This window comes from Podarcis bocagei (assembly GCF_964188305.1).
Source record: "Podarcis bocagei genome assembly, chromosome: 18".
In the NCBI taxonomy this organism is placed as follows: Eukaryota; Metazoa; Chordata; class Lepidosauria; order Squamata; family Lacertidae; genus Podarcis; species Podarcis bocagei.
This window is the reverse complement of record NC_138144.1, coordinates 426,703-439,949: the sequence shown is the minus strand read 5'-3', so window position 1 is coordinate 439,949 and position 13,247 is coordinate 426,703. Positions and strand designations below refer to the sequence as shown.

Genomic DNA, 13,247 nt, shown 5'->3' with positions numbered 1-13,247 from the left:
TGCCCGTGTCATGTCCATCTGCCCCCCTCCCCGCCTTTGTCAGGGGTGCAGCTATGCCCACAGCCCTGAATCTTTTCCTGGGACCCATGGGCAGCTCAGGTGGTAGAGCATGAGACCCTCATCTCAGGGTTGTGGGTTCAAGTGCAAAAAAAGGTCCCTGCACTGCAGGGGGTTGTATTAAATGACCCTCATGGTCCCTTTTCAACTCTGCAATTCTATGGTGTAAATAAAATACACCAGGCCAATTTTCCCAGCAGGAGATTCCTCACAGCTCCGTTTCAAACGGACCTGGGTCCTTGCGGGAGGGGGCCCTCCAGTTCTGCACTCTGCAGCGCTTCAGAGCAGATGGTGGTGGAAGTGTTTGGGGGGCATCCTCAGAGTCTGTGGGGTGTGTGAACTGGGGGCAAAGGGCAGAGGACACTTACACTTGCTCCGGAGCTACCTGCTCCTTTTCAATCAGCTCCAGCACCGGGGGCGCTATCCCTGAAACGCAACACCAGAAGCAGCAACATTTATTCACTGTACTTTTCCGTGTATATTTGGGGGGGGGGGTTGCTGAAAATCACTCACCCGCACATGTTAACAAATCCGCCTCTCATCTGTCCCCTTGCTAGCAGAAGCTGCCAATAACACGCCCAATAGCCGCTGACAGCCGCGGCAGCAGCCAATCAATCCTCCACCCTATGCACTATCCATGTATAAGACGACCCCCACTTTTTAGCATAGTTTTTAAAGAAAAAACCTAGTCTTGTACACAGAAAAGTATGGTGCTTATTATTTGAAAAGATGGATAAATTGATCACATTGTAAAATGATCAGCCTCTGGGTTTAAAAAAAACAAAACCACAACAGCCCCACATCCTGATTTGTCTGCATGAAAGTTTGTGGGGTGGGGAGGCATGTGGATTAGCCGACGTCTCGCGCTTCTTGAGCCTCCATTCCGACTTACTTGCACAGGGAAGTTAAAACAACACGGCACCGGAGCTATCACCCCATTTTCCTGTGCATCTTCTTGGCAAAAGAGAGAGGGAGGCTGATACATTTTTGGGGTGGGATAGGTGCAGGAATGGGGTCGTTGCGCCAGATGGCCAAAGCAGCTTTGATCAAGCAAGCCAAATTTGCCGCTGTGTGATTTGCATCCTCATCCACAAACACGGTTTGGTGTTTTCATACTGCAAACCGCCCTGTGGTCCTTGGATAGAGGTGCGTTATATAAATGAAATGAATGAAATGAAATAGCAGCAGTCTCCAGAAGGGCCCAATAATTCCAGCCCAAGGCCTATAGACTCCCTTGGATGGTTTCACCGTAGGGAGAAGCCTGGGAGAACCTCTCTTCCAAAAACAACTTCGAAGGAAAAACGGAGAGTTCCCTTCTCTGGGTCTGGACCCATCAGCCTGCATAAATGAGTCCTCCCACCAAATTTGGGGCTGGACAAGAAGCCCCCTCCCACCTCTGTCACTGTGCCTGCATGCAATCAAGACCATGTCCCACAAGGACCACTGACCCATGGTGACCGGAAGCGAGACCTCCAGGCTGCGGGACATGCGCAAGGAGGAGGCGCCATCGCAGGGGGCTGGGACAGACTTGGACCTCAACCGCTTCCCTCCACCACTGCTGAAACCCTGGGAAAAGCAAAGGAAGAGGAGGAGGGAGGAAGGAAGGAGATTCTGTTAGCATGGAGGGCCATGGAGGGCTTTGAATCCTATTCCAAAACCACCCCCAAACCACAAATCTGGTTGAATCCCTTTCCACAGAAAACTTCATGCTGCAAAATAGTATTCTTATTCTTATTTAATACCCGGAACCTCGTCTCGTATGCCAGATAAGTCTCTGCCTTATCGCGACTCACATCTTTGCCAGGCTTCTGGACGAGGCCCAGGTCCAGGCGCAAGGGCTCAATCTCCACTTTGATCACTGTGCTGCTGCTGCTGCTGCCGACGCCGCTCCAAGCTGCTAGTCCTGCTAGAGGCCCGTGTGGTGGATCGGGAGGCGGCTTCTCCTTTTCGTCGTCCTCCTGCTCCGTGTCGCTTCCCATTTCGGAGGCGTCCAGGCTGAACCTGGTTGTTTGGGGGAAGGAAGGAGAGGTTTGGCAGCTGTGCGTCACAACGAGAGAAACTCTGCAGTTAGGAGTCACAGATGTGCTCCTTGGGTTCGTCTCATCATCTGTTTCTGAAGCCATCCTAGTCAGAGGTTCCCTGGGGGAAGTGACAAGTCCTAAGACGAATCAGGCCCTGACTCTTCCCCACTCCTTACAGCTCCTTGCTCAAGTTCCCCCCTCGAAATTTCAGACTCGACAGCCAGGGAGGCAAAGCCCTCTTTGAAATCAATGGGCATGGTCAATTTCAGTCGTTCTCTAATGCTGGAGAAGAAGTACCGGTGAGGGATGAGGGAGGAATCCGACCCGGTTCACATTTAAAGCCGGGATGATCAAATCCACTCTTTCCAGAACACCACAGGACTCCCTCCACAGTCCGCGCTCCTCTGAAACCTGCGAGGCCGTTTTCCAAGCAGAGAACCTTTTGTGGAAAACGGGCATATTGGAGAGGGAAGCTGGCATGGAAATGAATACATTGTTGGTGGAAAATAATGCACAACAATGCATTAGAGGAGGAGGAGGGATAGCTTGCAAATCTCGTGTACAGTCACCAAAGAAAGTGCGTATTGGCAGAATTTGCCCTAAAATGAGGATTTATAAAGAAATGCAGGGAGCTTGACAGAAACTGGCAGAAGGAAATGTACGGATACTTCTACCCCTTTGTGCTCGCTGGTGAGGGCTGGTCAGATGTGGGGCAGGGAGGGGTTCCAGCCCCCTTGCAAAAATAAAATTAAAAGTCATCTATGCGCAAGTTTGGCTCAGGTTGCCACCAGTGCTGCCCCGTCTGCCAGGCCTCAGACACAAGCAGCGCAGCTCCTGCCCCTTTTCGACAAGAGAGCCCTGCCAAGATCGCCAAGGGAGATTGTTTCCCCCACCCCCACCCTGCCCTGGCACCTTATAAGGAGGGGAGAGTTAAAAATAGCCCCTCTCTCTCCTGGCCGATCAATAGTGCCCCTTCGGAGCCGCAGGGGAGGGACGTCTCCCCGCGAGAGATCTGCTCAGCCGCAGCCTTAAAAAGGGTGGCCGCCTGGCATCAGTTCCGTAGCCCCGCGGAACAAAATGTATTTTTAATTCTCCTTCGCAGGCCCTGCCAACGTTTCCACTCTGCAGAAGCGGCAGGGCAGGTTTTAAAGCCCAAAAGCTGTCTCTGTCTCTGTCACTGGTGCTTGGCACCCTAAATGAGATGGCTTTCGAGCGGCGTCAATTTGGGAACAAGAAACAGGAGCCAAGCAGGCTTTGCGAGGCCTGGGGTCACCGGAGCAAACTGGGGGCACTTGGCAGACTATTCAGGCATTCCCCCAAGGCAGCTGAATCAAGGGCACATTCCGTGGCAAGGCAAGAGCTGAGTAACGGCATAGGCAGGGGTGGCCAACTGGAGCATCAGGGAAGCGGCTGGATCAGGCCAGGGGCCCCTCTAGCCCACAGTGGCTGACCAGATGCCCCCATTCCCAGCTAAAGCGCAAGAGCTGATATTCAGAGCCGTCCTGGCTAGCAGCCACCGCTAGCCCTCTCCTCCTCCAGGAATTTGTCCCATCCTTTTTAAAAAGCCAAGTTGCTGGCCTTCCTTGCATTTCTGTGGCAGGGGTATGTGGTTTGGCTCCGCACTGCGTGAAGAAGAACCTTCCAAAATCCACAAGTGTTATGAGAGAGGGAACAAAGGCTGTACTGGAGGTTGAACAGGTTGCCCCCCCCCCCCAGCACGCAGGCCCAGGGGTGCGGCACAAAAACCTCTCCTCTCCACTCCGAGGACGGATACAAGGAAGTCAGGCAGATGGACCAACAGTGGAGGGGGAGGAGGAGAGCAGGCCTGACTCCAGTGGCTGTGGAGGAAGTCACTGGCGGAGTGCAAAAGGCTCCCAAAGCAAACTTGTTGAGTTTCCAGTCTCTCTCAGCTTTGGAGGCGCCATTACAACTCCTTGCTTAAGGAGCCCAGGTACGCCTCTGAGAGGGAGGAGACGTATCTGCCTCCACTTTCTGCATGCCTCACATAATTTTATAAACTCCTGCCATGTCGCCTTTTCTCAGGTGGCTTTAAGAGGAAGGGACGCGTTTGTGGCAGTCGCTCTGCCTTCCGCAGTTAATGCTTCTGGATAACAAACTCTGGAAACCACAGGAAGGGAGGTTTCACAGAGGCTCTCCTGGCCTCCTTGCGGGCTTCGTGTCAAGGCATCGGGTTGACTGCTGTGATGATGCGCAGGGTGGGTCAATGCCCTTCTTATGCTCACAGATCGGGAGATAAGAGGGGCTCGGCCGCCATCAGGGATCCCCACTTCCCAGCTGCAAGCTCAGCACCCCACCAGGATGGAGCAGCTGTCCAGCCTCCCCTCCTCCTTCACGTCAACTGCCTTAGGTTAAAAGAGTCGAGCCCAGAAAGGGCCAAACCGCCTCCCAGGCGCGTGGGTCTGATCCCCACGTCGGGCAAAAGATCCCTGCGTTGCCCAGGACGAGACGGCGCTCGCGGTCCCTTTCCAACTCTGCAATTCTGTGATTCCCCATGTTCTTCCTTCTCCACCAGAAGGAAGCCTGGATGAGGGCTTGTTTGCACCAGCCTGGCTGCGAGGCCAGGGAGACGGGGCTGTAGACCCACTGACACAGAGCAGACCCATTGACTTCCATGGAGAGATGACTAACTTAGGCCCATTAACTTCAGCGGGCCTGTTTCCAAGTAGAGGCGAAACCATGGGAGGAGGAGGCTTCTTCCCGCCCCCCTTCCACTGTTTATTTTTTGTCTGAGTGGAGCTATTTTCCCACAACCGCACAGCATCCGCGAGGCTGTTCAGGGTGATGAGAAGCAGCAACTTGACAGCAGGTCAGAGAGAGTTGGGGAGAGAGAGAGAAAGAACAGAGACCGTCTCCTTTGTCAAGGCTGCCCCAGAAAATCTCATGGAAGAAAGAAACACCCGACAGAGCCAAAGGCTCGGCCCAGGCAAGCCTGTTCATCTGAACACACGCAGAGTGTGTCCCTGAGCAAACTGCAGGGCTCCATGCGCAGCAGAAGGCTCCAGTAGGGGTGGCTTTCCCCCAACTCTTCCGACCCGCTGAATGGCTCCTTCAGGCCTCACTATAGAGGATAATTTCACACTTGGGGAGCCACTATCAAAAAGGCCCTGTTGCAAGTCAAGGCCAACTGGGCTGCCCCTGGCGGTGCCACCCCCAGCAAGGCCTCACCAGCCTGTATGGAGAAGGGGTGCTTTGGCATGACCCTAGCCAGACTCACCTGCGCTGGCCGTCCGTCGGAGACAAGGGGGCCTCCCAGCTGTGCCTCCGAGAGGTGGACATGGACCGGGCCAAAATGGGGAATGCTTCCGTGCCCTCCAGGGCAGCTCCTGACTCCTCCCCGGAGAAGGCCCCCCGGCCCCCGGCTCCGCACGAGCAGGCACAGTCGGCATCCAGGTAGTGAGGTGTCGCGTCCAAGCTGGCCTGCCCCTCAGGGCCACAGGGGCAAGGAGCCTGGGGAAGCACCCCACCGTGGCCCCTGGGCCTCTCAGCCAATGTGCAACAGCCGGGGGCTCCCCGGGATGTCCGTTCGAGGGAGAAGGCCGATGCGGAAGCCACACCGCCAGCCACAGCAGCCTCCATGGGCGGCCAGGAGAGTCCCAAGTCCTTGTAATACTCTGAGCCCTGCAGAGCCGAGTCTATCGAGAGGAGGTCCTCCGCACTGCTGTGGATCGTGCCCGGGGAGGCGTCCTGTTCTGGAGAGGAGGCATCCTCCTGCCGAGAGAGAGGGAGGGAGGGGTCAGAGTGGCCTACCTCGCAGGGGTGCTGTGAGGGTGCTGCCACCCTCAAGCTCCCTGGAGGGATAGAAAGGCAACAGAGACTGGGGCACAGTAAATATTATATTTATTACATTTATTTGCCACCTTCTTCACTTGGGAGTTCCCCAGCTAGTGCCTCTCACTATTCCTCTGCCTGCAACCAGTCCATGGTGTTGACTGCGGGCTGCTTTCTGCCCCCTCGCTCTGCCCTCCGTCCGGACAAATGAGAGACATCCCTGGAGCCCAGAGGCACATCTCAGACAGGCAGAAACTCTCAAGGAGGGCTGGCAAGAGGCATGGCCTGGAGGGGAGGCCGACGGGTCCGGCAGAGGGGGTTTCAAGGACCACATCCTGCTCCCAGGCCCAAGGCTCCTCACCCAGGCAACGCAGCCCACTGCTGGGACGGATCCCATGGTGCTTCCTTACCCTCTCTTCCGCCATGCTGCCGAAGAAGACCTCATCCTCCGCGGTCAAGGACGGGGACAAGGTGTCTGGGCTGCTGCAACCCGAGGCCGGGATGGTCCGGCTGCTGGGGAAATCCTGCGCTGCCGGCTTGCACTCAGACCCTGAAGAGGAAGGAGGGAGTTAACTGCGGCCCCCATGAAAAAGAATCTCCCAACTGAGCGAGGAGTTTGTGTCCTCCATCTGGGCCAGAAAGAGACATTCTCGATGTTCAAGGGCACTTTCCAACCGGACAGAAACACTCCAGGAAGATGGGGGAAGGGTGTGTGGCCTCAGGAAGGTTCTGTGGGCCAGAAAGAGGAGCCTGGGGGCCGCATTCAGCCCCTGTAACTGATGTTTGCCACTCCTGGATTAAGAAAAGGACAGCAGTTCATACATCCTACGAAGTGTGCTCGCAAACTCCACGTCACAAAGATTAAGACTCCAGAACCTTTGTTCCAGACTATCTCTCCCTCTACATATTTTCTTCTTTCTGAGCTTCAACTGTACTCCATTGCTGTGCCAAGCAGGCATGACAGGAGGCAGGGCCGAGGGCCACGTTTTCTGCTGCAGAGGGGCCACTTCCCAGTGCCAGCATCTTCCCTACACCCCCTCATCTCTGTCCAGCTTCCTCCCCACCTAGCGAGCCTCCAAGGGGCTCCATCATTCTCCCACTTACAGGGGACCTTCTGGCTCTTCCCCTCTGCCCACCCGAGAGGAGGGGCAAACAGCTCTTGTCTGAACTGAGACCTTTGGAGAAACACAGTGCAGCACTAACTGTAGGCAGAACCGGAGCCCTTCTCCCCTACTATCCGTTGCCAGTAGCCATTGACAGCCCTCTCCCCCCCCCCCCCGTGACTCGCAGTAGAGAGGAAACAGAAGTGGGGGCAAGAAGAACCACCCCGGAACTCTTGCAGCGTGGGAAGTTGTTGGATTTCAGCAGGAAGGTACGGGGCATGAGATCCACCACGAATTTGCCCTCTCCTCTTTAGAAGCCATTCAAGTCAGTGTGGTAGGGAGTTCCACAGCTCAGCTCTGTTCACAGAGGAGCAGCTGTGCTTGCAACTGCTGCTGTTTCAAGTGAGAGGTGGGGAGAAGAGAAACACCCGGATGTTTTGCTGCCCCAGATGTGCTGTCCTAGGCTCACCCAGGCCCTCTCTAACATTGATCCATAAACCTGAACCTCCCCCCCCCCGCCACCCGAGAGATGGGAGATGCTCCAGCCTCAACACTCGATAAATCAGGCCCTGTGGGCTCCGGGACATGCCGTGCGCAGGAGGGGCGGCTGCTTCAAGGGGAGAGGAAGCGCCCGAGGCTTCAGGGAGACCATTTTAGGCAATGTGCGGGCTGCCATGGATGAGAACACCAGGCGCTCTCGTTGGCTCGCTCTCACACGCAGCACCAACAACAGACACAAGCCCCTCTGCGCGTCTGGTCTGCTTGGCAATCCCCAGTTAGTACCATGGAGAGAGGCAGTGAAGGAGCACCAGAGGCAGGAGGGGATGGGGAGACCCCCCCCCTCCATCAAGGAAGGCCAGACTGTTCACCTCTGGCCTCGCCCGTCCCTCCAGACCAGGTGGAGGAAGGAGCTGTCAAACTCCAGCTTTTCCCCTTTCCACATTTCTGCAACAAAATCCTTGTGAAGATGCATTAGCATTTTAGTGCTAAATTCTCCCAATAAGCACCTTTTTTGGGGGGGCAAACCGTTTTGTAGAATCACAGGACTGTAGAGTTGAAAGGGAGCCGCCAAGGGTCATCGGGTCCAACCCCTGGCAAGGCAGGATTCACAGCTAAAGCATCCCTTGACAGGTGGCCACCCCAACCTCTGTTTAAAAACTCCAAGAAGCAGACCCCACCACCTTCCGAGGGAGCCTGTTCCACTTTTGAATGGCTCTAGGAGACACCATCACCGAGAAGACCCTCTGCCTGGTTCCCTGTAGCTTCACTTTTTGCAATGAGAGAACCGCCAGAAGGCCCTTGGAGCTGGACCCCGGTGTCCAGGGTGGAGACACTCCTTCAGGGATACAGGGCTGAGGCCGTTTAGGACTTTGAAGGTCAGCACCAACACTTTGAATTGTGCTCGGAAAAGCACTGGGAGCCAGTGAAGATCCTTCAGGACCGGTGTTGTGTGGTCCCAGTGGCCGCTCCCAGTCACCAGTCTGGCAGCCATGTTCTGGATTAGCTGTTGTTTCCGAGTCACCTTCAAGGATAGCCCCATGTAGAGCATATGGCAGTAGTCCAAGCGGGAGATAACCAGAATACGTACCACTCTGGCCAGACAGGGAGCAGGCAGGTAGGGTCTCAAATGGAGCTGGCAGACAGCCGCCCTGGACACAGAATTGACCTGCTCCTCCATGGACAGCTGTGAGTCCATAATGACCCCCTGTCTGCACATCTCATCCTTTAGGGGCACAGTTACCCCATTCAGGACCAGCGAATCCCCCACCCACCCCCTGTTCCCCATAAGCAGTACTTCTGTATTGTCAGGATTCAACCTCAATCCATTAAGTTGCCATCCATCCTTCAATTGCCTTCACCCCCTTCACTGGTTCCAATTTACAAGAGATGTAGAGCTGTGTATTATCCGCATACTGATGAACACCCAACCCAAACCCCCTGATGATCTCTCCTAGTGGCTCCATAGAGATGTTAAAAAACATGGGGGAGAGGATGGAGCCCTGAAGCACCTCATAAGTGAGAACCCAGGGGTCTGAACACTTATCTTCCGGCACCACTTTCTGGACACGGCCCAGGAGGAAGGAGCGGACCCACTGCACCACACTGCCCACCCTGGTCCTTGCTCCAGACTGCCGCTGTTTCTGAAGAGGGAGTCAGGAAGAAACCAGAACCTTGGAGCTGCACATTTCCAGCAGATTGTGGCAGCAGATCTGCTCTGTTTAAAAACTGGTGAGCACAAAGAGAAGCAAAGCCTTTGCAGCTGAGAAAGCGACAGGGAAGTAAATGCATCAAGAAGCGTCCGGCGGATCGACAGGAAGAGCTCTAGGCAGCCTGCAAGGCAACCAGGATGAAATGCTCTGGTGACACCTCCCACAAGCCAGCCACAGCCTGCAGGGCATTAGGATGGAGGGCAGGTAATAAAAGGCAACGTTGGTAAAAATAAGGACAACAACAAATGCTGGATCAAGACCAGACACGGGAGGAGGCCCTTACTGGACCTTTCGCTTCACAGGCCAGCAGCAAGCTCAGGTTGTGCAATCAGGGGTGACGCGGGGACGCCTTGCGCAGCGAAAACCCACTTCCTCCAAAGGTCCTTCGGAGGGTGGGGGTTGTGACGAGGAGGGCGGTGGGGAAGTTGCTCCGGGGCATCGCTTGCCTTGCAGCAGCCACCGCCCCATCATCTCGCCTCTCCATTGCGTCCTCTAAGTTCCCCATAAACAAGTGGGAGGCAGGGGAACGCTCCTTAAATGAGGGGACATCACCCTGCAAACAAAACCTGTTCAGCAGCCTATTCAACAGTGCGCACCGCCCCCCCCCCCAATAAGGCAACCCTTCCCACCCAACTTTCAGTACCATGTTGTCCAGGGCCGGATTTAGGTTGGATGAGGCCCTCAGCTCCTGAAGGTATATGTCAACAACAAATTGTCACTGTTCTTTGTGTTGAATATATGCTATATGGTAATTTATGGACCTGCTAAGTATCTCAAGCCATTTGCCCATGTTGCCCTGCAACCAGTCCATGCAGAATGTCGGCACCCTATATATAGAAAGGAGCAAAGCAGTGATATTTAGGGAGCAAGCTAGCCCATGACTCACATCCTTGGAGCCTACACAACACAAAACACTGTTGCTGTAGGTAGGTTTTTTTTTTTTTTAATCTTAACATTTTGGAAATGTACATCCAGTCTTTCTTTTCCCTTTAATTTTTTTTGTGGGGGGGCCTAAGAGAGTGGGGCCCTATGCTAGAGCTTGTTGAGCTTATATGTAAATCCGGGACTGGTGTTGTCTCCTGCAAATGTTTTGGGGCTCCTGCACTTGGCTCTGTCCTTCCTCCGTGTTTTGAGGTGTCTGAACGCCACTTGCTGGGAACTTCAGAAGGGGGAGAGATGCTCTCACGCCCGGGTCCTGCTTCTGGGCTCCATCCCTTTGGGGCCTCTGGGCGGCCACTGCGAGGATGGATGGGGGGGGGCATTTGGCCTGATCCCACGGGCTCTTCTGACTCTCATTCCCTGTCGCTGCTGACTTCCTGAAACTTACCACGCCACAAGAGTTCCACTTAACCTGAATTTAATTTTGTGCCCCGCTTCCTTTGCTGTGTAGCACAAGAGTTGACCCCTCCCCAGATAGCAATAGGGTGGCAACCTTGGGGAAGCAAACTCACAAAGCGGAACAGCTGTGTGGACGGCCCACAGATATTGCATCAGTGAGACACTGCAGAATGCGGAGGATCTGGAGGGGAGAGAAGAAGGAGGGAGGCACAAGGGGCGTCTGCCCACCTCCCCTCTCAATGGGGAGTTCTGCCTCTTTCCCAGATTCCTGCCACCTTGTGCAGAGCCCTTCGGAGCCCTTCGCCTCCCGAGATGTGGCCTGCACACCCAGGAAAACAACACCCTCCCAGGCCCGCTCGTTGGTTTACTTCGGTTTATGAGTCACTTCCCATAAAAGACATCCCAAAGCAATTAGCAATAAAAATCCTTAACAACAGATGCATCTATATCAACAGTATAAAACCGGGCATAAAAACAACCTGAACCAGACAGAAACCAGGACGAGAGCCTCAGCTTTTGAAGCCTTCTTGGAAAAAGGACAGTCTCAAAAGTGCAGAAGGGGATCCTCAGCACACGCACCCCGAGGCAGAATGTGGCCCTCCAAGGCTCTCTGTGCGGCCCCAGGAAAGGGAATGCAGCCCACAGACTGGAAATGGGCCCATTCTCCTCCCGTCCACAACCCGATTCAGCAATGGCTGGGGATGGGTGTGCGTGCTCAGGTCAGCGTTCGAATTCAGCCAGGAGCCCCAGTGAACAACGCTCAGCCCCTCTCCCCAGCCTGGCCTTCCTTCATAGGTCTGTTGTGAGAATAAAACTAATGGGGGGGAGGCCCCTTTGGAGGAAAGTGTGGGGTGCGAATCTATCAGGGCACCCTTAGCCTCTCTAGAGAAGCTGGGTGCGTGAATCGAGAAGGCGAAAGGGACAGGCCAGATGGTTTCTCCCTGAAGGAGCTGCGGTCCTCAGACCACCAGCCCCAGCCAGCTGTGTACTGTCCACACCGGCTGGCAGCAGCTCTCCAGCCTAGCCCTACCCAGAGAGGATTGAACCCAGGAGAAGCATGCGGCTGAGACATGGTCCTCCCCTTTACAATGAAGCAAGTTCTCATGGCTCCGAGCAAAAGTCTGCATTAAACGCAGGAAGTCAGCAAACGCCTCTGAATAATACCAAAAGGAGAGAGTCCCTGTTATATTCAGGCCCCGCTCGTGGGCTGCTTCCCATTGGGACACCTGGTCGGCCACTGTGAGAACAGGGGGCTGAAACAAGGCCCCCCCCCCAGGCCTGACCCAGCTGCTCTTCCTAGTTTCTTCTAGGAAGACCATTTCTGGGCGCCACAATTTAAGGAGGACGTTGACAAGCTGGAAGGTGTGCAGAGGGCGGCGACCAGGAGGATCAAGGGTCTGGAAACCTGACGAGGAAGGGCTGAAGGAGCTGGGTATGTTTAGCATGGAAAAGAGGAGACTGAGAAGAGATATGAGAGCCATCTTCCAATATCTGAAGGGCTGTGTCACATGGAAGAGGGAGCCAGCTTGTTTCCACCTGCTCCAGAGGGTAGGACTCGAACCCATGGCTTCAAGTGACAAGGAAGGAGATGCCAACTAAACCTCAGGAAGGACTTTCTGACAGTCAGAGCTGTTGGACGGGGGAACGGTCTCCCTCGAGAGGTTGTGGGTTGGACACGGTCATCTGCCATGGATGTATTAACTGAGATTCCTGCATTGCTGTGATTCTGATTCCTCCACGGAGCCTCCATGGGCAGAGCCAGCCTACCTTAGAACAGTGGAGAACCAGAGTGGGAAGAGGCTGTTGCTCTCAGGCCCTGGCTTATGGGGGCTTCCCTCTGGGGGCATGTGAGGACAGGCTGCTGGACTAGGCGGGGGGCCCCGTGGCCTGATCCAGCCGCAGGGTTTTTTGGAAAGGTATTAGAGAAATTCGCAGAGGATAAGACTGGCTATGGTGGTCGGAATCGCAAGCAGTGAGAGTTGCTGCTGCTGCGCTCAGTCCTCCTTGGGGACATTCTTCCCCTGGGGACTCATGTCTGGCCATCACGAGGACAGCAGGCCGGACCCCATGGGCCCCCTTTGGCATGACAAACATCCTGCTTCAGGACGCTTCCGATGTTCTTAATAAGCTCCTGGGGACATGAAGCAGATCCTGCAAATTGCCCATCTCCAGCGGTGAACCATAAAAGGCCATGGCTGCAGCACGGAAGCAGAACGGCCTCTGCCCCAGGACCCAGGCGCCCGGTAGCAGCTCTCCAGGGCTTTGGGCAGGGGGCACCCGTGAAAAAGGTGCTGGTTTAAATAGTCCTGTTGAGTCAGAGCCTTGGTCTGCCCTGACTGGCAGCAGAGGGTCAGGCGGGGGGTGGAGATGCCGCCGTCAGAGCCTGAGCTTGGGACCTTCTTCCTGAAAAACAGTGCTTCTTGCCAGCCAGCGATGGGCCTTTCCTTGGAGGTTTCAGCCCCCGTGGCAGCGACAAAAGGATCGGTTCGCTCAGGAACAGAGGAAGCTGCCCAGAGCGCAGGGCCGCCAACACTGACTGGCAGCACCGGCTCTCCAGGGAGAGAGTCTTGAGCTACAACACCTCCCTTTGCAAAAGAGTCAAGATTTGGGGGTGTCAGAGTAAAACGGGAGTTGAGGCACAGGAGGGATTCCTGGCTACCTGGAGAGGTTGGCCCCTGCCTCAGACAGAAGCAGCTGGTCCTTTGAACAGGGCAGGTGAAGGTTCAACA

General features: G+C 55.2%; 1 protein-coding gene and 1 long non-coding RNA gene across 3 annotated transcripts in view; one reads left to right on the top strand and one right to left on the bottom strand.

The window, feature by feature from the left end:
- The window catches only part of LOC308577789, a 166,552-nt gene that overhangs the window by 125,704 nt on the left and 27,601 nt on the right, over positions 1-13,247 (top strand). The window lies entirely within an intron of this gene.
- The window catches only part of ARHGEF18 (Rho/Rac guanine nucleotide exchange factor 18), a 52,280-nt gene that overhangs the window by 37,114 nt on the left and 1,919 nt on the right, over positions 1-13,247 (bottom strand). For both annotated transcript variants that reach the window (XM_081177590.1, XM_081177589.1), the window contains exons 2-6: positions 6,278-6,417; positions 5,314-5,807; positions 1,851-2,058; positions 1,506-1,623; positions 426-483 (exon numbers count right to left, since the gene is read on the bottom strand). In XM_081177590.1, coding sequence (XP_081033716.1) covers positions 426-483; positions 1,506-1,623; positions 1,851-2,058; positions 5,314-5,807; positions 6,278-6,292 — 893 coding nt within the window. In that variant the 5' untranslated portion in view covers positions 6,293-6,417. The remainder of the gene's footprint in view (positions 1-425; positions 484-1,505; positions 1,624-1,850; positions 2,059-5,313; positions 5,808-6,277; positions 6,418-13,247) is intronic.